Consider the following 27,855-nt stretch of genomic DNA (forward strand, 5'->3'; position numbering starts at 1 on the left):
TCAAAATAAAATGATAAATAAATAAATAATAAAAATAAAGCTGAAGTCTAGTTTTGGAAAGGATATTTGGTGTTTGAATAAAATAAACAAGGATTGGACAAAGTATATAGTTTCCTGCTTTTTTATATCTTATTTCTTAGAAATTTCTTCTGTGTAAAGATATATCAATATCTCAGAATAAATGTTTTCTTTTTTTTTTTTCCATTGCTTTCCATCCTAGTTTGTCCTAGAATAAATGTTTTCATTCATAGTTTAGGGCAAGGTTTAGAATACTTGAGCCTACTACCTGTTTTTATAAATATAGTTTGTTAGAATGTAGCACATATATTCATTTATGTATTATTCATGGATGCTTTGCCCTGTAATAGCAGAGTTTAATCTCTGCAACACACGCTGCCCCACAAAGCCAAAAATACTTCCTGTGCCCCTTTACAGAAAAGGCTCGCTAACTCCTGGTTGAGGGCACAGATATAACTTCTCATCTCTTGTGCTTTGCCATGAAATAAGTAGCAGTTTTCTTGTCATGTGTTTGGGTTCTGATGGTAAAAGTCAGAAAGCAGTTCTCACCCCCTTGAGATGTATTTCTTTGTAGAAACTCTTCAAAGACTGTCCTTCACCTTCCTATTTATAGAAGTTGTTTTCTGAATCTTTACCCTTCTTATGTTCTGTCCTCACCACCATTCCTCTCAAGATACATTCTTTCACTCTCCCTCTTTGTTTCCATCCCACACTTCAGATACATTTACCTAAAATCTCATTACAATTTGGGAGTGACTCCTTCTGATGTGTTCTTAAAGGTATTATTTTTATGTAATGTATGGAAGACTAACATTTCAAATTCATTACTATTATAAATTTTGAGTTTGTAAAATGAAAATCAAAGTATTCTTTGTACATTCATGAAGGTTTTTAACATGTGGAACTAAACTTCTGTATCTTTGGACTTCATCACCTACAAATTCTATTCCTGGAATAGTCCCCAAAAAAGGATACGTCATGGAAAGAATAGTGCTGCAGGTAATGGTATTTCTTGACATGTGGAGAGGTTTAAATTTAAATTTCTTTATAAAGAGTGTGTGTGTATACCATGATTTGTGGTATTCTTGAAGAAACCTCATTGACCTTGTTTTAATCTCAGGATCTATCTTATATTTAAATATTAATATTTCTGAGAAACAATAAATCATGCACTGTACCCATCCCCCAAAATACTTAAGTGCTATTTAGAATTACCAGCAACGGTAATCAACTTCAACAAAAAGACAAAAAGCACTACTTTAATATTCAATCTAAATTCCACCCTAATTGCTTAGAAAAATCAGTTTTCTTAAAGAAGTTAATGTGGCAAATAATTTGATCAACTTCTATTAAATTTTTAAGGTTGATTTTCCTTCTCCTACATTTGATATTATTTATACAACTCCTCAATTTGACAGAAGCATTATACAGCAACACAACTTAGAAACACTGGAGAATGATATAAAGGGGAAACTTCTTGATATTCTTCACAGAGATTCATCACTTGGGTATGCTGTTTATTCTCTTTTGCCTGGGTATCTCCTACCATGGGAAGCTCAAGTTAAAGATTCATGTTAAATGCCCTGATTTGGTTCATGATTTATCAGCATTCTTCGTGTGGAAAGTTTTCTATTTAACTTATTTAATTGTATAAAAGACTAAATGATTGCATAAAAGTTTAGAAAATTGTATAGGTCAAACTTTTTACTTGATCAAAAGGCACACAACAGACTAAGAACTATATTTGGAATAAATATCAATAAATTATTATTTTTAATCTATAAAGAACATTTTCATATTAATAAGATTAAGATCAACTATTCAGGAGTAAAGGAGACAAAGTATGAACAGGCAGTCCTATAAAGGATGCAATGAGTATATTCTGTGACCCACCAATGGCCCTTCCAATAATATATAATAGCAAAAACCCTTTTATATTTTCTTATGTTGACAGGAATATTTGTTGAAGTATTTATTTGGATTACTGAAAAATGAAATGGAAATGTCTGTTACCAGGACATTTATGGTACATTCATCCAATGAAGAATTATGCAACCAGGCCAGGTGCGGTGGCTCACGCCTATAATCCTAGCACTCTGGGAGGCCGAGGCAGGAGGATCACTCAAGGTCAGGAGTTTGAAACCAGCCTGAGCAAGAGCGAGACCCCATCTCTACAATAAATAGAAACAAATTAATTGGCCAACTAAAATATATATATTTAAAAAAATTAGCTGGGCATGGTGGTGTGTGCCTGTAGTCCCAGCTACTTGGGAGGCTGAGGCAGAAGGATTGCTTGAGCCCAAGAGTTTGAGGTTGCTGTGAGCTAGGCTGATGCCAGGGCACTCTAGTCTGGGCAACAGAGTGAGACTCTGTCTCAAATAAATAAAGAAAGAATGAAGTTATACCTATATGCACTAATATGTAAGATATGTTAAATGAAGAAAATGAGGAGAATAGTATATTTAGTTTATTATCCTAAACTAAATAGGGATCTGCATACACCCACATGTATCCTGTATGAATAGACCATCTCTGGAAAGAGTACACAAGCTTAGGCGGTTGCTTCTGGGGAGAAGAATTGGAAAGAGAAAGACTTCACTGTGCACCTTTTGCAGTATTCGAATTTTTTTTTTAGTATATCACATGACATGAATACATTTCATTGCCCTTTTTTTTTTTTTAAAGAGACAGAGTCTTGTACTGTTGCCCAGGCTAGAGTACAGTATCACTATCATAGCTTACTGCAACCTCAAATTCCTGGGCTCAGGTGATCCTCCTGCCTGAGCTTCCTGAGTAGTACTTGGGACTATGGGTATGTACTACCATGCCTGGCTAATTTTTAAATTTTTTGTAGAGACAGGGTCTTGCTATGTTGCCCAGGCTGGTCTTGAACTCCTGGTCTCAAGCGATCTGCCTTGGCCTACCAAAGTTGCTGGAGTTATAGGTGTGAGCCATTGAGTTTGGCCTTGGTGCATTTATTATATATATAAATGCATATATAGACAGTAAAATAATGAAATGTTTCATTCAAATAAACATTTGTTATTAAGCTTAAAACTAATAGAATTAGAATCTTCAAAATGAGTCCTTTTCATTTTGAGTATTCCTAAATCAAAATATATAATCATCTTCTAAAATTTTATAGTTGTATTTGTTTTTTGTATGGCATTTGATTTTACTTGTGTGAAGTGGATAAAAATCCTTGCTGTCTCTTAGGATAAGATCTGCTTTTTCAACTCTAATTTCTAGTGCCTGGCATCTGGTTAGAGTTCAGTAAATTTCTCTTACACTGAATTATCCTTCATTTTCCTAACTAAGGCTCTTTTATCAAACCAGAATTGGTTTTTTTGTCCCCAAATTAGGGTAAATTAGTGATGTTTGCTATATTTTGCATTTTTCTGTTCCAAATTAGTATTAGTGATTCTACCAAGAAGTGGCTTACCTAAAATGAATATATTTCTTCTTTGTTTTTTTAATTATTGAGATAAAATGTCATTTTGATGTCATTGAGAAGTAATTTAATTCTATTACATATGCAGACTTTCCAAAGAAGATAAAGCTTTTTTGTGGGAGAAACGTTATTATTGCTTCAAATACCCAAATTGTCTTCCTAAAATACTAGCAAGTGCCCCAAACTGGAAATGGGTTAATCTTGCCAAAACTTACTCATTGCTTCACCAGTGGCCTCCATTGTACCCACTAACGGCATTGGAACTTCTTGATTCAAAGTAAGTCAAATGTATCTATTTGCTCTGTTTTATTGTCAGTTTTTCCAGTAAGGTATTATGGTGCAGGAGTATTTCCCTTTCTTTAACTTGAAAGCAAGTCAATCCAATATAAACATATAAATATATATTTATACCAACATATTCTTTGTGTTGGGGTTATCCAAAAAGCATTTCATGCCATTTAAAACTAATCCAAAGAAAAGGTTATGTTGTATATTTTGAAAATTTTATTGTATTTTTATGATATGGACCAAAATTAATTTTTATAAACTTAAGATTTCTAAATAATCCCAAAATTGAATCTATATATCACAGTAAGATTTTCTTCCTAAAAATGAAGAAACACATTGTTTTGAATAAAGAGCTATTTAAGTATTCTTTGTCAGGAACAGATTGAGATTGTGTTTTCAAGAAATACAGCTTCATTAGAAAGAAATCCACTTCCTTCTAGATTTGCTGATCAGGAAGTGAGATCTCTAGCTGTGACCTGGATCGAGGCCATTACTGATGATGAGCTAACAGATCTTCTTCCACAGTTCGTGCAGGTGAGTTTTTCACTAGGTCATCTTTTCTTTTCACTTTCCCCACTGTTTTGAGGGGAACTTGCTGGAGGAACCCTCTTCTGTTTTGATTAAAAGTAATTTGGTAGTGTGGGAACATTGAGGGGTATTGCATGTGGATTTTGTGTGAATTTTTTCCCACTGTTATCATCTACCCCACTTGAATATTGTATACAGGTACCTGGATTTTCAGTTCTCAGACGTTTTTAGAGTCTCAGAACAAACCAGACTTAATCTTTTCCTTGATAGCTAGTGAATGCTATCCCTAAGTCTATACTTTTGTGCTTGGTTTCATTAATTTGGCCTAAATTAATTCATCTGTTTCATTTTTATAAGTATCCTCTTCATCAATAAGAGTAATACTTTGTATAGTTTCTCTTTTGATATTTTTATCTGAACAATTCAGTATAGGTGTTACCACTAGTAATTCTTATTTTCTTTTACACATAGGCTTTGAAATATGAAATTTACTTGAATAGTTCATTAGTGCGCTTCCTTCTGTCCAGAGCATTGGGAAATGTCCAGATAGCACACAATTTATATTGGTAAGATTTAAATTTTATTTCCAATTCTTATTTCCATTCCTAGAATTTCTACAGATGGCATACTCTGTAAGTCTAAATGGTATGCCAGTACTATTTACTGTGGATACCAGATGTTTTGTTGAAGGCATTATTTTAAAGAAGCTAAAGTTTTATGTCCTCAGAAATAAAACCAAAATAACGAAACCTTCTATTGCAAAATATGTGGCATGTTATATAGCTCTATAATAATGGATACATTTTTTAGATAGCTTAAAATAAATTCTTGCATATCAAAAATTGAACTTGTTAAATTAATTTTTGAGGGAGTTCCATCAAGTTCTCAGAAGTGGCTGACGTAAATATTTTGCTGTATTAGGCTTCTTAAGGATGCCCTGCATGATGCACAGTTTGGTACCCGGTATGAACATGTTTTGGGTGCTCTCCTCTCAGTAGGAGGAAAAGGACTCAGAGAAGAACTTTTAAAGCAGACGAAACTCGTACAGCTTTTAGGAGGAGTAGCAGAAAAAGTAAGGCAGGCTAGTGGATCAGCCAGACAGGTATGTATCCATAAAAGGAAACATTAATGTTTTGATATTAAGGGATCTTTGTGGTGCTGACACAGTAAGTTGTTACTCTATCAGTATACTCCCAATAGAACTCTTACTACACTGTACTATGCTATTTAGGATGCATAAATACAGAAGTTATTTAAAATATATAGGAAAATATTTCACAAACTCACTGAGAAGATTGATGCTTTTTAATTTGCATGCTTATTAACTCCTTTCTGATCAAAATTTTCTCGAATTTCTTTTTCACTAATTTTTCTTAAAATTTTTGTAATTAAAAAAGTAATGAAAGTATGAGTAAATGCTATTTAAAAAAAAATCCAGATAATAAAGTAGTTTATAGAATAAGAATGAAGTCTTTATCATTTTCAGTTTACTTTTCCAGTTTTTCCCTGTAGGTAATTATTATTCATAGTTTGCCATATATCCTTCCTGGTCATTCTATATGACCTTAGACATACACTTAACATGTGCAGATTTTTAGAGCTTTTGAAAAAATTTTTAGCAGAAACTGAATTGCATTATGCACACATAATACACACATTGTTCTTGTTGAGGTAGAATTCACATTACATAAAATTCACCATTTTAACATTTAAAAGTGTATAATTCAGTGGCTTTTAGTACATTCACAGTGTTATACAATCCCTGCCCCTATCTAATTCTAGAATATTTTTATCTTACCAAAAAAGAAAGCATGTACCCATTTAACCACTCACTCTCCATTTTTCCCTCCTCCCCGCCCCTGGCAATCAATAATCTGCTTTCTGTCAATATAGTTTTGCCTATTCTGTGCACTACATAGAAATGGAATCATATAATATGTGGCCTTTTGTGTCTAGTTTCTTTCCCTTAGCATAACGTTTTCAGAGTTCATCCATGTTCTTGCATGTTTAAGTACTTCATACCTTTTTATGGCTGAATACCACATTTTGTTCATTCATTAGTTGATGGACATTTGGGTTGTTTCCATTTATGAATAATGCTGGTATGACTACCACATACAAATTTTTGTTTGAATACTTGTTTTTACTTTACCTAGGAACGGAGTTGCTGGATCATGTGGTAATTCTGTGCTTAACTTCTTAAGGAACCATCAGACTCTAGTGTCTGCAGCAACTATACCATTTTATATTACCACCAGCAATATATAAGGGTTCCTGTTTCTCCACATCCTCACCAGCATTTATTTTCTGGTTTTTTGATTATAGCTATTTTAATGGGTATGAAGTGGTATCTTATTGTGGTTTTGATTTTCATTGCCCTAATGATGTTGAACAAATTTTATGTGTTTCTTGGCCATTTGTATATCTTCTTTGGAGAAATGTCTATTCAGAGTCCTTTGCCCATTTTTATTTTTATTTTATTTTATTTTTTTATTTTTTGAGACAGTCTCATTCTGTTGCCTGGGCTAGAGTGCCATGGTGTCAGCTAGCTCACAGCAACCTCCAACTCCTGGGCTCCAACAATCCTTCTGCCTCAGCCTGCCCGAGTAGCTGGGGCATGTGCCACCATGCCCGGCTAATTTTTTTTTTTTTTTTTGAGACAGAGTCTCGCTTTCTTGCCTAGGCTAGAGTGAGTGCCGTGGCGTCAGCCTAGCTCACAGCAACCTCAGATTCCTGGGCTCAAGCGATCCTCCTGCCTCAGCCTCCCGAGTAGCTGGGACTACAGGCACGAGCCACCATGCCCAGCTGATTTTTTTATATTATATATATTAGTTGGCCAATTAATTTCTTTCTATTTTTATGGTAGAGATGGGGTCTCACTCAGGCTGGTTTTGAACTCCTGACCTTGAGCAATCCGCCCGCCTCGGCCTCCCAGAGTGCTAGGATTACAGGTGTGAGCCACCGCGCCCAGCCCCGGCTAATTTTTTCTATATATTTTTAGCTGTCCAATTAATTTCTTTCTAATTTTAGTAGAGACGGGATCTCACTCCTGCTCAGGCTGGTCTTGAACTCCTGAGCTCAAATAATCCACCCGCCTCAGCCTCCCAGAGTGCTAGGATTACAGGCGTGAGCCACCTTGCCTGGCCCATACTGTTTTGATTACCATAGTTTTGCAGTAAGTTTTAAAATAAGGAAACATAAGTGTTTCAACTTTGTTCTTTTTCACGGTTTTTTTTGGCTATTCAATAGGGGTCCCTTGTAAGTCCATATGAATTTTGGGAGCAGTGTGTTCATTTCTGCAAAAAAGCAGTTGGAATTTTGATAAGAATGGTGTTGAAGCTGTAGATTAATTTGGGTAATATTATAATTTTAATAATATTAAGTCTTCTAGTTTATGAACACTTAATGTCTTCAGTTACTTAGATTGTCTTTAATTTCTTTAACAATTATACTTTCTTTTTTTTTTTTTTTTGAGAGTATCCAGAAACAGAATGTTTTTTTTTTTTTTTTTTTGAGCAATTATACTTTCTTTACACAAAGAATTTTAAAATGTCATTGCTTTTTTACTTCATCTTAGAGAATTCATGTTGGTACATATAATTGTACTTCATTTCTTAATAGATACATAATATTACAAAATATAGCATAAATTATGTGGTCCTCTTTGTGGGTTTTTTGTTTTTTTTGGGTTTTTTTTTTTGGTTTTTGGGGGGTTTTTTTGAGACCGAGTCTTATTCTGTTGCCTGGGTTAAAGTGCAGTGGTGCAAATCACAGCTCACTGCAACCTCAAACTTCTAGGCTCAGGTGATCTTCCTGCCTCAGCCTCCCGATTAGCTGGGACTACAGGTGTCTGCCACCACTCCCGGCTAATTTTCTTTTTTTATTTTTCGTGGAGACAGGGTCTTTCTGTTGCTCAGGCTGGTCTTGAACTCCTGGCCTCAAGCGATCCTTCCACCTCGGCCTCCCAAAGTGCTAGGTTTATAGGCGTCAGCCACCACACCTGGCCTGTAGCATGAGTGATAAACCATTACCTCTGTTTAAGTTGTCTATACATTTTCCCTTTCCCACACAGTACTTCAGTGAACTTTAGTGTGTAAATTTTTGCTTCTTTGTTAGTATTTCTTTATAGGGTATTCCAACAATGAAATAGCTCAGTTGAGAGCTACATACATTTTTAGTTATAATACCTAATGTTAGATTGCAGCTATGCTACAACTGTAGCGAGTCCACTTGCTCAGTGGACTGCAGGATGCAGGACATGGTCCTCAAATTGGGGTCAGAATAAACTTCTTTACATTAAGGGGGAAAAAAGCTACGCCTATATATACCTCTCTCCCCACCAACAGATTATAAAATTATTTCCCACTGCTGGATGTTGTCTTTATTTTTCATCTGGTAGATCTAAAATTATATCTCATTTTGTTTACTTTCTATTTCTTTGGCTATTAGTGAGCCCGTAATGTTTTCATGTACATTAGTTGGCCATATGTATTTACTCCCCCCTCCATCTTTATAACCTTTGCCCATTCTAATTTTATTTTACAGTAAAAATTAACTCTCTTTAGCAACTTTTTTTGAGGATGTGACAGTTGGGCATTTTATAAATTGTGTCCACAGCATAATTTGTCATCTTAAAATAGATCTTCATTTTTATTATGTACTTACAGTATCAATCTCTTTCTATAGGTTGTCCTCCAAAGGAGTATGGAACGAGTCCAGTCTTTTTTTCTGAGAAATAAATGCCGTCTCCCTCTCAAGCCAAGTCTAGTGGCAAAAGAATTAAATATTAAGGTGACACATACAATACTTATAAGTTATATTACATTTCAAAATAATACATAGGACAGAGAATAGGCAGGTATGTTTAAGGCAAATGAGGATAAAACCTTCATAGATTGGTCTTAAGTACGTATGTATGGATATCTGTTTGTGATTAAGATCTATATTTATCTCAGCATATTTTTACCTAATCACAATTCCTAAAAGAAAAGATGTAAAATTTTTACTACCTTGGGTTTTTAATTTTTCTCTTAAATTGTTCTCACTGTCTTAAATTATCTTTTAGTCAGTTTCATTTTAAAATAAGATTTGATCTTTGCTGATGAAATTGTTAAAGTTTTTGTCAGTATTTGATTTTATGGCTGATTGATTATGATAGTACTTAAATAGAAAAAATAGAGATCTCATTCAAGATCATAGTGATTTGTAGCAGCAGTCCCCAACCTTTTTGGCACCAGGAACCAGTTTCACGAAACAGTTTTTCCATGGGTTTCATGGGTGGAGGCAGAGCTCACTCTCAGCCCTCCTCTGCTCACCTCCTGCTGTGTACCCTCCCCCCCCTCCCCCCCCCTTCCTAAGTTTCACAGTAGATAATTTTTTAGACACTGTGATGGGGGATGGCAGGGACAGAGCTCTGCAGCCCTCCCTAACAGACCACCGAGCTGGTCCATGGCCTGGAGGTTGGAGACTGCAGATTTAGAGGACAGATAAGAGAGTATCACAAGTCTTTGTATTCTGTTGAGGGATTAAGACACTTATAAAGCTCAAACTTCAAAAGTTTTTGTCTCCAGTTAAGTTTTTGTTTCTCTGCTTAGAGAGATGATACTTTTATTCATATATGCTACATTAAAGTTTCAAAAATTATTTTTATGTACCTATCATCTGCCAAATAATCTAAAAAGCAGTTCTCTTGTGTTATTTCATTTACCATAATTCAAAGGAACACACAAAACAGAAAATGCCTAGAACAAAAAAAATTCTAAACCCATTTTTATTTCAGTGTTATCTTTCTAATGCTTAACATGTTGTATTTGCAGTCATGTTCCTTCTTTAGTTCTAATGCTGTGCCCCTAAAAGTCACCATGGTGAATGCTGACCCTATGGGAGAAGAAATTAATGTTATGTTTAAGGTGAGCAAAATAAGATTACTTTTTTTTTAATGGCAATTTAAAAATTCTTCTATCAAATTCCTTTTCTAAAATTACAAAGGTAATTTTGTTTAATTTTTAAGTTGAAAAATTATCAGTGATATAAATTGTTCCCCACAGATTTGGGAACAATTGCATCTCTGGGCTAGAGCTGCTGCATATGGTTATGCTTACTGAGCATATCAGTAACTCCAAATAGTGCCTTTCATGCAGGCTGTGATGTCAGTGGCATCCCCTAGAGTTATGTAGTGCAAAACTGCAAAACCATAAGCAGTGGCCCTGGTCTTTGGAAACATGTAACTTGCCTGTGGGGAGCAGCAGGACTGGAGTACTACAGAGTAATCTATTATCTATCATAATTCTTTTTTTTTTTTTTTTTGAGACAGAGTCTTGCTTTGTTGCCCAGGCTAGAGTGAGTGCCGTGGCATCAGCCTAGCTCACAGCAACCTAAAACTCCTGGGCTCAAGCGATCCTTCTGCCTCAGCTTCCCAAGCAGCTGAGACTACAGGCATGCACCACCATGCCCGGCTAATTTTTTCTATACATATATTAGTTGGCCAGTTAATTTCTATTTAGAGTAGAGACGGGGTCTCACTGTTGGCTCAGGCTGGTTTTGAACTCTTGACCTCGAGCAGTCCGCCCTCCTTGGCCTCCCAGAGTGCTAGGATTACAGGCGTGAGCCACCGCGCCCAGCCTACCTATCATAATTCTTTGTGTTGTGATCATAATTTGTATATTTTAAAGAAAGAATGGAGAATTTGAGAAAATTCAGTGAATTGGCTAAGTGAAGGCTCATGTGTGTGGGGTGTGTGTGTGTGTGTGTGTGTGTGTAAGTTTAATAAATATGGCAACTTTCCATATACTCAGATCTAGTTTTGGGCCCTATTTCATTTTATTAATGTAGGTGCCTTTTCCTAAAAGAGCTCCATCTGTTCTTTCTTTTTTTGGAAATCCATGGGTGAAAGCATCTGTTTTGATTACAGAGAGTTTTTATATTTGTTTAGGCAAGTTCCCATTATTCTTTTTCATAATTTTCTTGGCTAGTCTGAAAAGTATATTCATCATTATGTATTTTTAAATTATTTTATCTGATTTAAAAAGGAAAATGAAAACTAGCTGGAGTTCCAGTTAGAATTAATTTATTTTGGGAAGGTGAATATTTAAGTAAACTTTTTATTTTGAGATATTTATAGACTCATAGGCAGTTGTAAGAAACTATACGGAGAGATCCTGTATACCCTTTTACCCAATTGTGCATTGTTATCACAATCAGGATATTGGCATTGATATAGTCAAGTTATATAACATTTGATTATCACAAAGATCCCCCATATTGCCCTTCTAAAAAATTGAATGTAATTAAGATATAAAACTCAACCTTTTAAAGTAGGCAATTCAGGAAACTGAGACATAAAGAGGTTAAGTAACTCTCTAGAATGCTGCAAGAGAATAAAAAGGCAATTTGCAGCAGTTCTGTATTCATCCTATTTGTCACTCTTTACATTCCTCCCCATGCCCCATCCCCAGCTTTTATAGTGTATAATCTATTAAGTATTTTGGAGAGGTACAAGTTTCATTTTATTTTCTCAATTTCAAGGTTGGTGAAGATCTTAGGCAAGATATGTTAGCTTTACAGATGATAAAGATTATGGATAAGATCTGGCTTAAAGAAGGACTAGATCTGAGGATGGTAATTTTCAAATGTCTCTCAACTGGCAGAGATAGAGGTAAGTCTGTTGGTTGTGTCTTGGTGTCTTATTGTTTTAAGTGAACATAGCTTAGAATGTACCTGCCTTAAGAGTTCTCATGCAGATAGATATACTGTGATCTCAGTTGTTTCTTATTTTAATCTAGTGTTACTTCATTGATTAAATCTCTTTACAAAAACAACTCAGTGCATAGTCCAAATAAATGCTTTGTCTCCATTAATTAACCCAATGAGGAACTTATGGTCTTTAGCTTTTGAACTTAAAAATAAGGCCATAACTTTGATTTCATTTCTGTATAATAAAACAGTGGTTACAAAGTTTTTTTTTCTTTTTAACTAAGAGAAGATTTCTTATTATTTGTTATATATATTTTTGAAATAATGAATGTAAAACAACCGAGTATCTGATACATATTATGTGCTCTAAATGGCAACCATCATATTATTCAATAAATGGTTGTATTTTATCTACCATCTGTAAAATGCTAAGAAAATACAGTGCTTATATTTTAGAAAGGAGCAATTAAAGATATATAAAAGTAATTAGTGTGTTAATAAGCTAAAAGCTCTAAGAGAATTACAAAGGTGATCTGTGGAGTTTTTAAAAAGGGAAAGATCATCTATGGTTGGTGAAAATGTGAAATGCTTTCCAGATTCTAATCATAGCCACTAGGAAGTCACCTAAAAGATTATCTTATTTAATCATCCTTCCAATATTTGCCATTCAATTTATGCTTAACTGCCTGTAGTGAAGGGAATTTGCTACATTTCAAAGTAGTCCATTCTATGCTGGATAGCTCTGATACCTCTGAAAGGTAGAATTCTTTCTAGTATTCAGGTGAATAAGGGGCCTGCTTCCTGGTGTCTGTTACCCATTCCTTCCAGTTCTGTTTATAGATTATCATATAACTAAGTTAAATCCCTCTTCAAGATGACGAATATTGTGGCCTCAGATTCTCGATTCCAAATTCCCCAGCCATTTATCAAAGGTGACTTTAAATTACTTTATCACCTGATTGTTCTCCTTGTAAATGGTTCCAGTAATTCATTGCCTTAAGAATGGCACCTGGATTTTGTATAATACAAAAGGGTGGGCAAAGTGTCACACATGTGAAGCTTATTCACAAATAAAACCAGTAAATCACCATCATCATACTAGCTCTTTCTATGCCTTGGCCATTCTATACCTGTGCATGTTGTATCTTAGAAGACTTGGTAAAGGACTTTATTAACTTTTTAATATTGAATCTACTACTATTCAGCTTCTTGAATTCTTTTTAAAATCTGACTTTTGTTATCTGTCATTGAACGTCTTAGTTTGTGTCATAAACAGATTTGAAAAATGTATATTCTGTAGCTTCTGCTAAAGTCATTGGGAAACATGTTTACCAAGAAAGGGCCAAAGGTCAACCCTGTGGCATGCCACTAGAGACCTCCCTTCAGGCAATTGCTAAATCAAGTACAGTATTTTACTTACTTATCTTCATTGTATTATCAGCCACTCCACATTTCTCCATTTTCTCCATCAGATCAGCCTGAGAGCCTTATAACTTTTCATTGCTCAAGTTTGGATGTGTAAACTTTATTTATCTTGTCAAAAAAGGAAATTGGGTTAATTTATGAATTCTTGCTGGTTGTTTTTCCATATAGATCTTGAAAAATGGAAGTTGTTTTATCAAGGAAGACTTCTCAATGGGAGCCTGTCATCTCAATAGATTAGTTTTTTTGTTACTATACTTCATTCATAGAGTTGAACTTCCTCTTTCTCCTTTTGGAACTCTGTAACTTTGCAGGCTCAATCAAATTCTCCATGTTTTAATGTTGTTTCTAACTAATGGTTGAGTGCTTACTATGTTCTTTGCCCTGTGCTAAGCTATTCAATTGTGTTAATCTCACATGTTTTTCACATGAATATCCCATTTTTCACATGAAGAAATCACTGCCACATCCTCTGTGAAGTTTTTCACAGACATCTCAGCCTATAGTAATCTCTCCCTTCTTAAGTTTCCTCAGGGCTCGGACTGTCTCTTATCTAGATCGTAGTACTTTGTATATCCTATGAACTTTTGGTCCACTGTTTGGTACAATGGTGATTAGACATAGTCACAAAATCAAGATGGAGATACTCATTGTGGACGGATGTCCCCGTGAACTATAAATTAGGTGGTGCAAGCAAAAATAAAAGAGCCAAATATGTTAAAACCTGGTATTGCATACTTTTTATGGGGTGCCCTGTAGGCCGTAGTCAACTTTATTTCATCCCAGTCCTTTGAGAGGCAGATCTCTGTTTCCATATCTTTTATTTTGACACTAATGCATCTCCTTCATTTTTAAAATATATAATTTTAAATTATATAAATAATATATGCACATAGTAAAACATCCAGATAGCATATTATAGAATAAATAGAGAGGTAAATCTTAGTTTTCTCTCACACCTCCATCCTCAATCCTAGGCATCCTACTCCTACAATATAACCAATTACATAGCCTTCTGAGAATATTTTCTATATATTCCAATGTGCATAATAGTCTTTCTTTTTAAACACAAAAGGTACAGTTCTTTATCTGGATTTTGTCTTTAAATAACAATATTTTTGAGATCTTTTCATCTAAGCACATAGAAACCTATCTCATTGCTTTCTTTTGTGTAACTATCATATAATTTATATGTTTATTACTTTTTTTAAAGGAGTTATAGAGAAAACAAAAAACAATTTGACCAGCTAGTCATTTACATTCCAGTTAGGAAGACAAAACACATACTTGAGACTTAAGTATATCACAAGGTCAATCTTTATCTGTTCTCCCCTTTGAAAAGCCTTAATATACTCTGAAACATCCCTATCTTGCCCAAATACATGATTAGAGAAAGTTTTTTTATGCTGAAATGGGACAGTTTGTATCTTTTAAATAACTTTGCCAGCTAGGTCAGTGTCATCTAGTTTGTAATTAAAATTGTTATGGGGATTAGCACATAGGTGTACAGACTATAGAGTCTCAAATAGTCAAAATCAACATTTACATGTTGGGTACTTGTTAGGGTAGCAACTTACTAGGTGTTCTTGGCAGGTTGGAGAAAGGTTTCTTACACAGTGATTAAGATATATAGAAGTAAACGTTTGTTTATTTTCCAGAGATAAAGAGAGAGTGAGAGTGAGAGTGAGTCCATGGCACTGAAGAAAAGGTAGAGGGGTAGTGCTTGGGCCCTAAGGAAAAGTTGTTTGGAGTTTTAGAGGGTAAAAATGGCTCCTTTTTTCTCTGCTTCAGCAGACTGATAACAGAAGTGGCAGCAAAGCTGTTGTAGGTGCTCTTTCTGGCTTATCTGAGTCCTCTGAATCTGGTTTTTGGCAGGTACTGAGGCAGAGAGTTGGAGTGGGTAGCTCACACCCCTACTGTCTGCTTAGGGCGCTTCAAGGCTGAGAAAATGAAGTTTTAGAGGTAATGAGTTAGGCCACAGGTGTTTAATTAAAACCAAGGGGAGGTTGTAAGCTTTCTCTTCGGTGGAGCATTATGTGTCGTGAGTTTATTTCTCTTTCTGTTTGATAGTTTATTTTCCTCTGTTAGATAGGTTGTTAGTAAGGCCACCTGTCAGTACTTTTAAAAATAAAAAATAATTTTGATTGCTCACATTTTCTAGCATAGCCTGCCAGACTTGATTTCTTTGAAAGTGACAGTTTCCAGCTGGTGTCTTATGTCAAAGATTGAAACTATAAATTTTTCAAAGGCTTGCTTTTGGTAGACATTTTCACATAGCTTAATATTTTGTCATTAAAGGCATGGTGGAGTTAGTTCCTGCTTCAGATACCCTCAGGAAAATCCAAGTGGAATATGGTGTAACAGGATCCTTTAAAGATAAACCACTTGCAGAGTGGCTGAGGAAGTACAATCCCTCTGAAGAAGAATATGAAAAGGTGATTAGCATGTCTCCTTATTCTAAGTATTTTGTCAAAAATGTATTACAAAGGTTTTAAGTGCTTTCATTTTCTAGCTCTGGTGACTAAATAGCCATTTAGTCTAAGTCAAGAAAACAGCATCTTTCTCTAAATGTAGGAAAAAAAATGTAAAATAGAATGTGTTTGATGCCAGGCATCTGAGTGAAACCAATGTTAAATTATCCAAAAAACATTCCTAACACATACTTAGAGGCCAGAAAAACAGAAGTATTTTTATAACCCAGAATATTATATTTCCTAAAGATCTTGGAAAAAGTTATGGAAATGAGTAAGAGTGGTTACATCATGTGATAGTTAAGAGGGTAAATTTTGGGCCAGACTCTCTGGGTTTGAATTCAGGCCCAAGGCACTGACCAGTGACAGGGCCTTAGGCAAATTATTTAACCTCTTTATGCCTTATTGAATTCTGCTATAAAATACAGTACATATTATAGTATTATAGTAGAGATGATGGTTGTAAAAATAAGTTATACAGTTTTTGTGAGAATTAAATGAGTTAATACATATAAAGCACTGCATAGAGAAAACTATCATTGATATAGCTCTTTATTATTATTGGAAACATCAGTTTTTTGTTTTCATATTATTTTGAATTACATATGAGGGAAGGGCAATTTCTTAGGACATAAGGCCTCCAACAATCCTCACTTGGTTTAAGGAAGACCCAAGAAGCCTTTGAATGGGACCAGGCATGGTAGCTCATGCCTGTAATCCTAGCACTCTGGGAGGCCGAGGTGGGAGGATTACTCGAGGTCAGGAGTTTGAGACCAGCCTGAACAAGAGCAAGACCCCGTCTCTACTAAAAATAGAAAGGAATTCGCTGGGCAACTAAAACTATATAGGAAAAATTAGCTGGGCATGGTGGCACATGCCTGTAGTCCCAGCTACTCGGGAAGCTGAGACAGAAGGACTGCTTAAGCCCAGGAGTTTGCGGTTGCTGTGAACTAGGCTGACGCCACGGCACTGTAGCCCAGGCAACAGAGCGAGACTCTGTCTCCAAAAAAAAGAGAATACTTCGAATCGTATATACTTAGACTCCTGTTTTAATGTCATTTAGCTTCCTAGTTTATGCATTATTAATGTATCACCTTTATAGATATACAAATGCTATCTGTTGACCTACAAAGGTAAAGTAGGGGAATTTTGTCCTTTGTGGGTCTTTTAAACTCTGAGATCACTCCCTTTTCTTCTTTGTGGTTTAGGGAAAGCAGTGCAGCAGAAGCCAATACTTATTTTAATAATGTTAGCCTTTTTGTGATTCCTAGTGACTCCTTTGACAAAATAATTGTCAAGTAGCATACATTAAGTACCTTTTATGCATTTGGTTTTTAATGTGATTTAATAAGTAAGAGGGAGTATAATGTAGTGGGGTCACACTGCCTGGGTTTCAGTCCTGGCTCTGCCACTTAACAGTTATGTGATCTTAGGCAAATAACTTCTCTATGTGTCAGTTTCTCTCTTCTATAAAATGGTGATAATAATAGTACCTAAGTCATTGATTTGTTATGAGATTTTAAATGAGTTACTATATATAGAGAGAGAGAAAGAGAAAGTACCTGGTTTGTGTAAACATTTGCTGGATATCATTGGTAATGATTTCTGGGGGAATTATGGGATAAAATTAACCACATGGACAAGTAGAACCATATGACTTTACCGTTCAGAAATACAGTATTATATTGAGAATAAAATATACATGTTTTACATAAAAATACTCATTGTATACATCTTGCTGTATCCTTCTGTATAATATTATGTTAGTAATTTTGTTAATCCCCAGGATAGGCAGGACATAGTCATAGAATCAAGGTAGAGGTACTCATTGAGGAAGGATGTTGCTGTGAACTATAAACTAGGTGGTGCAACCAAAAATAAAAGAGCCAGATGACTTCACTCTGCCATGTGGAACCAGACTACTAGAATTATAACCTGGCACTGCATACTTTCTGTGGCGTGCCCTAGAGACCTTGTGAAAGTGAAAGAAGATCTCTAGCCTTGATAAACTTGTAGTTGACACATAGGGAGTCACCAAATAGGAAATGAAATACATTAATTATATTATTGGATGTTTTAAGATATGAGCTGAGTTTTTTTACACATGTACTTCCTATAAGCAGAGGAAAAAAAACCCAAAAATATTCTTTCTAGATGAATTTTTTCCCCCAATGTTGTCACTTGTGGTAAGCAGCAGAGTCTGTGAGGAGCAGGGTTCCACAAACATAATTCTTTTTTTTTTTATTTATTTTATTTTAGCATATTATTGGGGTACAAGTGTTAAGGTTACATATATTGCCCATGCCCTCCTCCCCCCTCGAGTAAGAGCTTCAAGTGTGTCCATCCCCCAAACTTTGCACATCTTATTCGCACAAACATAATTCTTAAATGCTGTTCAAAGCCAGCATGTAGCCTAAGTAGGGACTGGTAGGGATCCCTCCCTTTTATAAGACAAAAACTAGAAAAGGGACACTACCACCTTTAGATAGGCATTTTTGTTTTTGAAATATGAAAATGCTGGCTTTTGTTACTATATCCTAATTTGTATGTTATTGAGAGAGTGGATTACAATAGGGTTTTTAAAGAGTGATGAATTACATTAATCTTTGTAAACCCTAACTCCTTTAAAAGTAATTTTTACCCAAAATTATTTTATATCTTTCTAATAGGCTTCAGAGAATTTTATCTATTCTTGTGCTGGATGCTGTGTAGCCACCTATGTTTTAGGCATCTGTGATCGACACAATGACAATATCATGCTTCGAAGCACAGGACACATGTTTCACATTGACTTTGGAAAGTTTTTGGGGCATGCACAGATGTTTGGTAGCTTTAAAAGGTACTAATGTTATTATTGCTATTGCTAGGGGAAAAGGGTACTTCTTGTTTGAGAAGTTAATGTCCCAAATCTTGCCTTTTTCTTGCTATGCGTTGTCTTGTGGCTCCCTTTAAGCAAAACTGGAGATAAAAAAGGCCTGAAGAGATGACTTTACCACATAGTAGACGAGAGTGTGTGTGTGTGTCCCTGTGCACGTGCACGCACACACATGTATCTGTGTGTGTGTGTATACTTTGTTGAAACAAATTAAGGTATATTTTATTCTATCTAGTTAGCAGTAACTATCAGTAATGGTTCAATTTGTATAATGGCAATGAGTTTTTCTCTTTGTATGTTTGTTAACTACTATTGATCTCTCTTTGGGTGTGTGAATTTATAAATATCACCTTGGAGAAAATTTTATATATAAAGTCTATCTAAATAATGAGATTATGATAAGATAGCTTTCTTGAAAATGTGAATTTTAAAGAATTATGGAAATTCAAAACTGATACCAAGTTTCCTCAGAAATTGCTACAGCTCAGATAGCTTAGTTTAATAACCATGTAATAGTAATAGCACTATTTGGATATCTTCTGTAAATAATACTTTGTGTGTACTTTCATTGTAAATAGGGATCGGGCTCCTTTTGTGCTGACCTCCGATATGGCATATGTCATTAATGGGGGTGAAAAGCCCACCATTCGTTTCCAGTTGTTTGTGGACCTCTGCTGTCAGGCCTACAACTTGATAAGAAAGCAAACAAACCTCTTTCTTAACCTCCTTTCACTGGTAACTGTTCTTTATAAGCATTTAATTCATTTTATATTAATGCATTTGTATTTTAATACCTAAAAAAGGATTTTTTTGTGATTTTGGAATAAAATTTCTACTATAGTCACAAATGTCAGGTAACAAATTATTACTGTAATATTTTTAAATTACTGCTCTGTGAAATAAACTAGATGCAGAAGTACTTATTGTCTGACTCTATTTATATAAAATACAAAAAATAAGCCAGTAGAGTGGCTACTCTGGGGGTGGGGAGTAGCCCTGGGGGTGGGGAGAAGCTCAAGAAGGGCCTTTGGAATGCAAATGTCTTAATCTGGGTGTGTTCAGATTGCGAATATTATTTAAACTGTACACTTAAGGTTTCTGTCATTTTCTGGATGTATATTATTATATATTTAAGTATAAAGTTAAAAAAACAAAAACAGAAAAATTCAGTATGATTATTGTGACTGAAATTGATGTGGTAATGAAAATGGAGGCCTAGACAAAAGGAGGTCTGGATTATACCACTTTTATTCCATAACTGGCTTTGTGACTTCCAACAAGTCACTCGGCTTCCTTGGCCTTGATTTTCTCATTTGTAAGGTAATCACTTAGGTAAACTCCTCAAAACTTTGATTGGTTTTTTGTTTGCTTTATTTCTAATTACTTAACCAGCCTGTGGGAAAACATTTTTAAAAAATATAACAATATAACCCACAACGCTTTTTCTTTTCTTCTACAGATGATTCCTTCAGGGTTACCAGAACTTACAAGTATTCAAGATTTGAAGTATGTTAGAGATGCACTTCAACCCCAAACTACAGATGCAGAAGCTACCATTTTCTTTACTAGGTAAGGCATAATTTAAGTACATTGGAGAAGCCACATACTATTTGGCTTTGATCTGTTTTACCTTCATTTATTCTATATATCAAATTCTATATATCAAAATTCTGATTTACAGGAAAAAATTATCATTCACAATATTAGCAAATAGTAGGTTGTCAAAAGTTTATTTACTGAAAAAATTTAGAGGATTTGCAATAATACTTTAAAAAATACATTTATTTCCCAGAAGATATATGCTCTCAAGGTTTATTTCATATATGATTTCAGTGATAAAAACTCTTTGTGAACTGTTTCTGACAAACATGTTTTCTATAGTGCCATGTATTTCTTTAAGGTTTCTGTCTAAAATGCTATATATACTGATCTGTTTTTCAGGATTTTGCCATGACAGTTTTCATGGACACCCTAAGTGCTTAAAACAGCAAACTCTGGGTCACTGCAGCAGTAAATTGTTATGACATAGTACTTGAAACACATGTACCAATGACTGGCATTTGACTTTGTTATTGTTTTAAAAACATCTTCCTAGCAAATATGCTCTAAAGGTCTGGTGATCAAGTTGGTCACTAACTACTGCTGCCACATCATCATAATACCACAGCAGGGAGGGACACATGAGCTCATTTTCTTTTCTCTCCTTTTTCTCTTGCCTTCTTCCTCTCAGTGGAGAAGAGGTATAAAACACTGGACTGGACTTCCCTAGTCTCAAGAGTCTGGGCTGAAATGAATTGAAGGAAGCTGACTTTTGTATAGCCTTCCAAACTAATCCTGACAATTTAGGTATTGATGGGTTTTCTTTCGTTTTGTTTTTTAAAAGATTCATTGGCTCCTGCTTGCTTGGACTTCCACAACAAAATAGTATAGACTGGGTGGCTTAACCAACAGAAATTTATTTTCTCGCAGTTTTGCAGGCTTGGAAGTCCAACATCAGGGTGCCAACCAATTAGGTTCCTGGCAAGGGCTCCCTTACTAGATTACAGATGGCTGCCCTCTCGCTGTGTCCTCACATAGAAAGAGTAGGCTGCCTCATCTCTTCTTATAGGACACCTCTGTTGGATCAGGGCTCTACTATTTATGACCTCATTTAACCTTATTAATTACCTCCTTAAAGGCCCTGTCTCCAAACACAGTCACACTGGGGATGGGGGCTTCAACATATGAATTTGAGGGAACACAAACTTTCAGTCCATAGCGAGACAAAACCCTGTGTTTGAGCTTCTCTCACATCTCTTTATGAATCTCCTTCATCTTTTTGGCTTCCTTAACCCTGTTCTTGAGACTTATTTGCTCTGCTTGCCTAAAATTCTGTCTAGGCCTACCTTCCAAACTTCCCATCGTATCAAAACTTTTTTTCCCAACTGATTGAAATTATGATTACCTGAAGGAGTCTGACACCAAATTCTACTATTTGAGAGAAGAGAATGTTCTAAAATTTGGATTACCTTGAATGCTTTCTTTCACACCTATTTAGTTGTCACTTTCCCCCTTTATTATAGGGGAATATAATAGAATAATGAAGTCATCTTTTTAGCATTATGCCAATTATCTCCTATCCTTAATAGCTCTTTAATTAGTCTTGTACCCTACAGGGCTCAAGGAAACCAAGCATCATTTCTTTTTTAGGCTGAATTTTTTTGTTGGGGTGAGTTGTATTTAAAGTGTTTGGCTTATAGAACAAAGGGAATTCTTGGCAAAGTGAGAATCTGCTTAATGTTTTAAAAGGAATGAAAGTGTTTTTCATCTTTTATTATGTTGAAAGAATTTGCTGTGTGTTCTTGTGAACATTTACTATTAATAAGTTTTCTGATTATTTTGTAGGCTGATTGAGTCAAGTTTGGGAAGCATTGCCACAAAGTTTAACTTCTTCATTCACAACCTTGCTCAACTTCGTTTTTCTGGTCTTCCTTCTAATGATGACCCCATCCTTTCATTTTCACCCAAAACATACTCCTTTAGACAAGACGGTCGAATCAAGGAAGTCTCTGTTTTCACATATCATAAGAAATACAACCCAGATAAACATTATGTAAGTTTGGTTTCAATATTTGTAGACAATACTTCATGCATTACTATTGCCCTTTCTACTTCTTTTGTTGACTCTGCTAAAGTTCTGAGCATTTGCTCTATTCATGTTTGTTTCTTCCTTGGATGGTCCAACAAAAAGCAAATGTACTTGAAGCATCTCTAATTTTGGGGGGTATTTATTTCTTGCTAAATTTGCCTCAAAGCTATGAGGACCAAACAATATTCTTCCTTTCAGAGACAAGGCTAAAACGGTGATGCTATTCTGCTTTTCTCATTCCTTATCTTCTCCTTATTTTTTCTTAATATCAAAGGAAAGCTTGCTCATTGTAACAAATTCAACCAATACAGAAGTATACAAAGTAAAAAGTACAAGTTCCTATTTTACTCTTTAATATATTATAACATGCAGTTTGTTTTTGAACAAAAATAGGATCTTCAGTGTGCTTTTTCCCCGTAGAGACAGACTATAATAATATCATCTTCCTTGCTGTTATTTTTTACTCTCATGCTAATATTTTTGTTGGATAATACTTTCTAGCGCTGTCAGTTTTTAAATTTTTTGACAAATTCATAGATTTTTAGAAAGGTATTTCACTATTATTTTAATTTTCACCTATTTTATTAATTTTAATATCTTTTGTATGTTTATTATTTTATCCTAACATTTTATTGAGTAGTCCATTCTTTCCTCAATGATTAATAATGCCACCTTTAAATATACAAAATTTATATAAATATCCCTGAATATATTTCTGGTCTTCTATAGAGATATCTGGCTCTTTTTGTACCAGTATTATATTCTTTAAAGTGCTACAACTTTATAATAGTTTAAATATCCAGCAAAACAAGTTTTCCTCTCCCCCCCCCATAAGCTTTTTTGCCTTTTTTCCTATTGACTTTCTTAAATGAAGTTATATTTTCATTGGAATTGTACTAAATTTTTAGATTTGGAAAGTACATTTATTCAATCCTGGAAATAAAATGGCTTTTGCTTTCAAGTTCTAGTTTGTTTATCTTACAATGGTTGTGATCCCTTTTAGAATGTAGTTAAATTGTGCTATAAATACAATGAGTTTTATATTTGCTGTTTCCTATTGGTGACATATATGTTCTTAACCAGTTAAAAGCACTTGGATTACATATAATGATCAAACTTTAAATTTCTTTTCTGTCTGGAAAGAAGATTTTATTGTTTGTGGTGTGATTTCTTTTCAGATTTATGTAGTCCGAATTTTGAGGGAAGGACAGCTCGAACCATCATTTGTCTTCCGGACATTTGACGAGTTTCAGGAACTTCACAATAAGCTCAGTATTATTTTTCCACTTTGGAAGTTACCAGGGTACGTCCATCCTTGTATGTTAATCCTTTTTTGTAGGAAACAATTTGCTAGCAAATGAAGGTGAAAAGCTTTGTGTTTTCGCTTAGTAAGATACCAGACCATGTCTGGCTTATTTTCCTTTGTATCACCAGGGTCTAATACCAAACTAGATAGAGACAAGGAGCTGTAAGTTTTTGTTGAATGAATAAATGATTACTATCTTAAAATACAAGACTTTCTAGAATTCTAATTTTAGTTGAAGCTTCAACTTTGCTGTCTCTACCGTAGTAAGCAACACCAGATAATAATTTGGAATCTTGGTTTAAAAAGTCAGATTCAGGCCAGGCGCGATGGCTCACGCCTGTAATCCTAGCACTCTGGGGGGCCAAGGTGGGCGGAGTTCGAAACCAACCTGAGCAAGAGCAAGACCCCGTCTCTACTATAAATAGAAAGAAATCAATTGGCCAACTAATATATTTAGAAAAAATTAGCCGGGCATGGTGGCACATGCCTGTAGTCCTGGATACTTGGGAGGCTGAGGCAGCAGGATTGCTTGAGCCCAGGAGTTTGAGGTTGCTGTGAGCTAGGCTGACGCCATGGCACTCACTCTAGCCTGGGCAACAAAGTGAGACTCTGTCTCAAAAAAATAAATAAATAAAATAAAAAGTCAGATTCTTTTAGACTAAGCAACATAGTGAACTCCATTTCTACAAAAAATGTTAATAGAAAAATTAGCCAGGTGTAGTGGTGTGCACCTGTAGTTCCAGCTGTCTGGGAGACTGAGGCAGGAGGATCCCCTGAGCCCAGAAATTTGAGGTTTCAGTGAGCTTTGGTGACACCACTGCCCTCTGGCCCACGCAACAGAGTAAGACTGTCTTAAAAAAAAAAAGTCAGATTCTAAATCAATACAAAAGTAATCTTCTATGGGCCTCACTGAACTCCTCTGATAATAAACTGAGGCAAACATCAAGACTGTTAATTAAAATCTTAGTGCTTAGTTTTTTATATCTGATACCCTTTGGGAACCCTTGAGTTTTTTGTTTATTTTTTACATAAATGGGAACCACTCACACTATGTTCTTTCCCTATTACTTTCCAAAAGGAAGAGAATGATCAACATGGCAAATGGCAATTGCAGCAAAGCAATACCAAGAGCCAGCTTCAGACCAAAACCCCCTCAGTTTCAGTGTAGCTTAATGACCAGTAGATTTTCTGTAACAAGTTATTCATATTCTTTTCAGACTGGATTTCAAAGTAAGAAGGAAGTGAAGTGGGTATTAGAGTTTGTTTCCATGTGTAGTGTTGTCTTTCCACTGCCACCAAAATAAGTGGAATTTAGATTATGCTTTTTTCAGTACCTTACTTAGGCCTTAGGCCCTTTATTTATTTTTTTTTATTTTTTGAGACAGAGTCTCGCTTTGTTGCCCAGATTAGAGTGAGTGCCGTGGCATCAGCCTAGCTCACAGCAACCTCAAACTCCTGGCCTCAAGCAGTCCTCCTTCCTCAGCCCCCCAAATAGCTGGGACTACAGGCATGCGCCACCATGCCCGGCTAATTTTTTTTCTATATATATTAGTTGGCCAATTAATTTCTTTCTATTTATAGTAGAGACGGGGTCTCGCTCTTGCTCAGGCTGGTTTTGAATTCCTGACCTCGAGCAATCTGCCTGCCTCGGCCTCCCAGAGTGCTAGGATACAGGCGTGAGCCACCTCACCCGGCTAGGCCCTTTATTATTAATTGTGGGTTTTACTGGTGTCTATGATAGCTATGACTGATCGAGTAGTGATTCTTTTAGAGATCAGATTTGCATAAAATTTTGGGGAATGGTTAAATTTGAGAAGAAATAGTAGAAAATAAATAATAAATAAAGCAAGTTAGCAAAACATGCATGTTTTCTACAAGGCTCATAAAAGGATGATGGGTAGGTAATTGAATTATTTCATCTCCAGTACTTTGAAGAGAAATCACAAAAAATTATAATGAATTAAGACTCTATATTAAAAAAGTATATTTCAAGGCCAGGTGCGGTGGCTCACGCCTGTAATCCTAGCACTCTGAGAGGCTGAGGAAGGTGGATTGCTCGAGGTCTGGAGTTCAAAACCAGCCTGAGCAAGAGCAAGACCCCGTTTCTACTATAAATAGAAAGAAATTAATTGGCTAACTAATATATATAGAAAAAATTAGCCAGGCATGGTGGCACATGCCTGTAGTCCCAGCTACTTGGGAGGCTAAGGGAGTAGGATTGCTTGAGCCCAGGAGTTTGAGCTTGCTGTGAGCTAGGCTGATGTCATGGCACTCACTCTAGCCTGGGCAACAAAGTAAGACTCTGTCTCAAAAAATAAATAAATAAATAATATAAAATAAAATAAAACAAAAAAGTATATTTCTAAGTAAATATTGTACTTGATTATTTAAATCCCACTTGCTTTTGTGTTTGTTTTGTAGCTTTCCTAATAGGATGGTTCTAGGAAGAACACATATAAAAGATGTAGCAGCCAAAAGGAAAATTGAGCTAAACAGTTATTTACAGAGTTTGATGAGTGCTTCAACGGATGTAGCAGAGGTAACCTTCCTAAATGAGAAGCATTAACTTACTATATCTTTTGTGCTACTTCATATTTAAGCTAATGAATCTTTTTTCTTTTCAATGTTTAGTGTGATCTTGTTTGTACTTTTTTCCACCCTTTACTTCGTGATGAGAAAGCTGAAGGAATAGCTAGGACTGCAGGTGAGTTTTTTTTTTTCTTTATTGGTAACTTATGACCTGCATGTCCATAGCTTTTCAATGAATGGTAGAATGACAGTGGACATTTTGGCTGTAGTCGGTGAGAATGAGAAGAGGGTATTCTTTCTAAGCCAGTCTATTTCTGAATAAAAATAACTTTTCTAATAGAGTGTGATTACCAAAAAAGAAGTATAAATCAGTGGCCTACCTGGTTCTTTACTCCTCTTTCTCCTACTCTCTGCTCCTACCACATATGATGGTCTTGGAAGTAAAGCAGGATTCTTTTGTTGCAGCTTGAGCACCTGTAAGCAGGATAAAATAAAGATGAAAATATCTGTATTTTCAGATGCAGGTCCCTTCAGTCCTACTCCAGGTCAAATAGGAGGAGCAGTGAAATTATCTGTTTCTTACCGAAATGGTACTCTTTTCATCATGGTGATGCACATCAAAGATCTTGTGAGTGATTACAAATAATGATTGTAGAGGAAACCCCTACCTTGGTAGAAGGCATTCCTGTTAAGGGACTGCTTTTCTTTATAGGTTACTGAAGATGGAGCTGACCCAAATCCGTATGTCAAAACATACCTACTTCCAGATACCCACAAAACATCCAAACGTAAAACCAAAATTTCACGAAAAACTAGGAATCCAACATTCAATGAAATGGTAAGTTAGAATCGTTTCTAGAAATTTCCTTGGTTTGTTGTTTTGAGACTTTAAATTTTAAAACATTTTAAATTTAAAGCTTTTGGGTATTAATTGCTGAACTATTTGTTATAAAAAGTAAATAACAGTCTAATGGTATTTAACAAAATGGTATAGAACAGAGCTGTCAGTCAGAACTTGGAAGCCATAATTCAACTACCCCTCCAATGCATGAACCTCCCTCTATAATATTCTCAAAAAGTGGTTGTCCAGTCTGCACTTAATTCTTTCAGGCCATCCAGTTTGTCTGGGCAGCTCCAACTCTTAGATTCTTTATTATACTGAAGCTGAAATCTTGACTATCTGTAGTCACCTGTGGAGTCTTAATTGTACCTCTTGGAGCCACACAGAACTACTCTTTTCTTCCTTCTATGTGGCAGCCCCTCAGATAACTGAAATTCAAATGTCCTTCCTGTTTATTCTTTTAAAACATTTTCAGTACCTTTACCTTCATTTGATAGGACATAGCTTCAAAATCATTCTCCTTCCAATATGTTTTACTCTGTCAGTAACCCTCTTAAAATAGAGGCCCAAAATTGAAAGCAATAACCAGAGCATCAGCTGAACATTGTGGAACATAACTATGACTTTCCTGAGATACTCATAATTAACTCATAAACTTACTAACCTATTAAAACCTGTTAAAGTCTCCTCCTTCCCCTTATTCAATTATTTCTTTAGGGTAAACACATTTGTGTATGTTAATATTATATCCACATAAAAATGTCTGATTAGAGATTGGAAGCAAATAATTCTGAATTTCCATCAAT

General features: G+C 35.3%; 1 protein-coding gene and 1 pseudogene across 2 annotated transcripts in view; one reads left to right on the forward strand and one right to left on the reverse strand.

The window, feature by feature from the left end:
- PIK3C2A (phosphatidylinositol-4-phosphate 3-kinase catalytic subunit type 2 alpha) overlaps positions 1–27,855 on the forward strand; it is a 106,626-nt gene that overhangs the window by 70,165 nt on the left and 8,606 nt on the right. For both annotated transcript variants that reach the window (XM_012780671.2, XM_012780672.2), the window contains 19 exons: positions 906–1,017; positions 1,381–1,526; positions 3,558–3,746; positions 4,198–4,291; positions 4,757–4,851; positions 5,207–5,387; positions 8,972–9,076; positions 10,102–10,194; positions 11,810–11,939; positions 15,698–15,834; positions 18,540–18,709; positions 19,324–19,480; positions 20,205–20,314; positions 22,130–22,337; positions 23,552–23,676; positions 26,101–26,218; positions 26,311–26,383; positions 26,727–26,836; positions 26,921–27,046. In XM_012780671.2, the coding sequence (XP_012636125.2) occupies positions 906–1,017; positions 1,381–1,526; positions 3,558–3,746; positions 4,198–4,291; positions 4,757–4,851; positions 5,207–5,387; positions 8,972–9,076; positions 10,102–10,194; positions 11,810–11,939; positions 15,698–15,834; positions 18,540–18,709; positions 19,324–19,480; positions 20,205–20,314; positions 22,130–22,337; positions 23,552–23,676; positions 26,101–26,218; positions 26,311–26,383; positions 26,727–26,836; positions 26,921–27,046 (2,479 nt within the window). The remainder of the gene's footprint in view (positions 1–905; positions 1,018–1,380; positions 1,527–3,557; positions 3,747–4,197; positions 4,292–4,756; positions 4,852–5,206; positions 5,388–8,971; positions 9,077–10,101; positions 10,195–11,809; positions 11,940–15,697; positions 15,835–18,539; positions 18,710–19,323; positions 19,481–20,204; positions 20,315–22,129; positions 22,338–23,551; positions 23,677–26,100; positions 26,219–26,310; positions 26,384–26,726; positions 26,837–26,920; positions 27,047–27,855) is intronic.
- Positions 24,718–24,919, reverse strand: LOC142870694 (uncharacterized; annotated as a pseudogene).

Source organism: Microcebus murinus, chromosome 4 (assembly GCF_040939455.1).
Source record: "Microcebus murinus isolate Inina chromosome 4, M.murinus_Inina_mat1.0, whole genome shotgun sequence".
NCBI lineage: Eukaryota > Metazoa > Chordata > Mammalia > Primates > Cheirogaleidae > Microcebus > Microcebus murinus.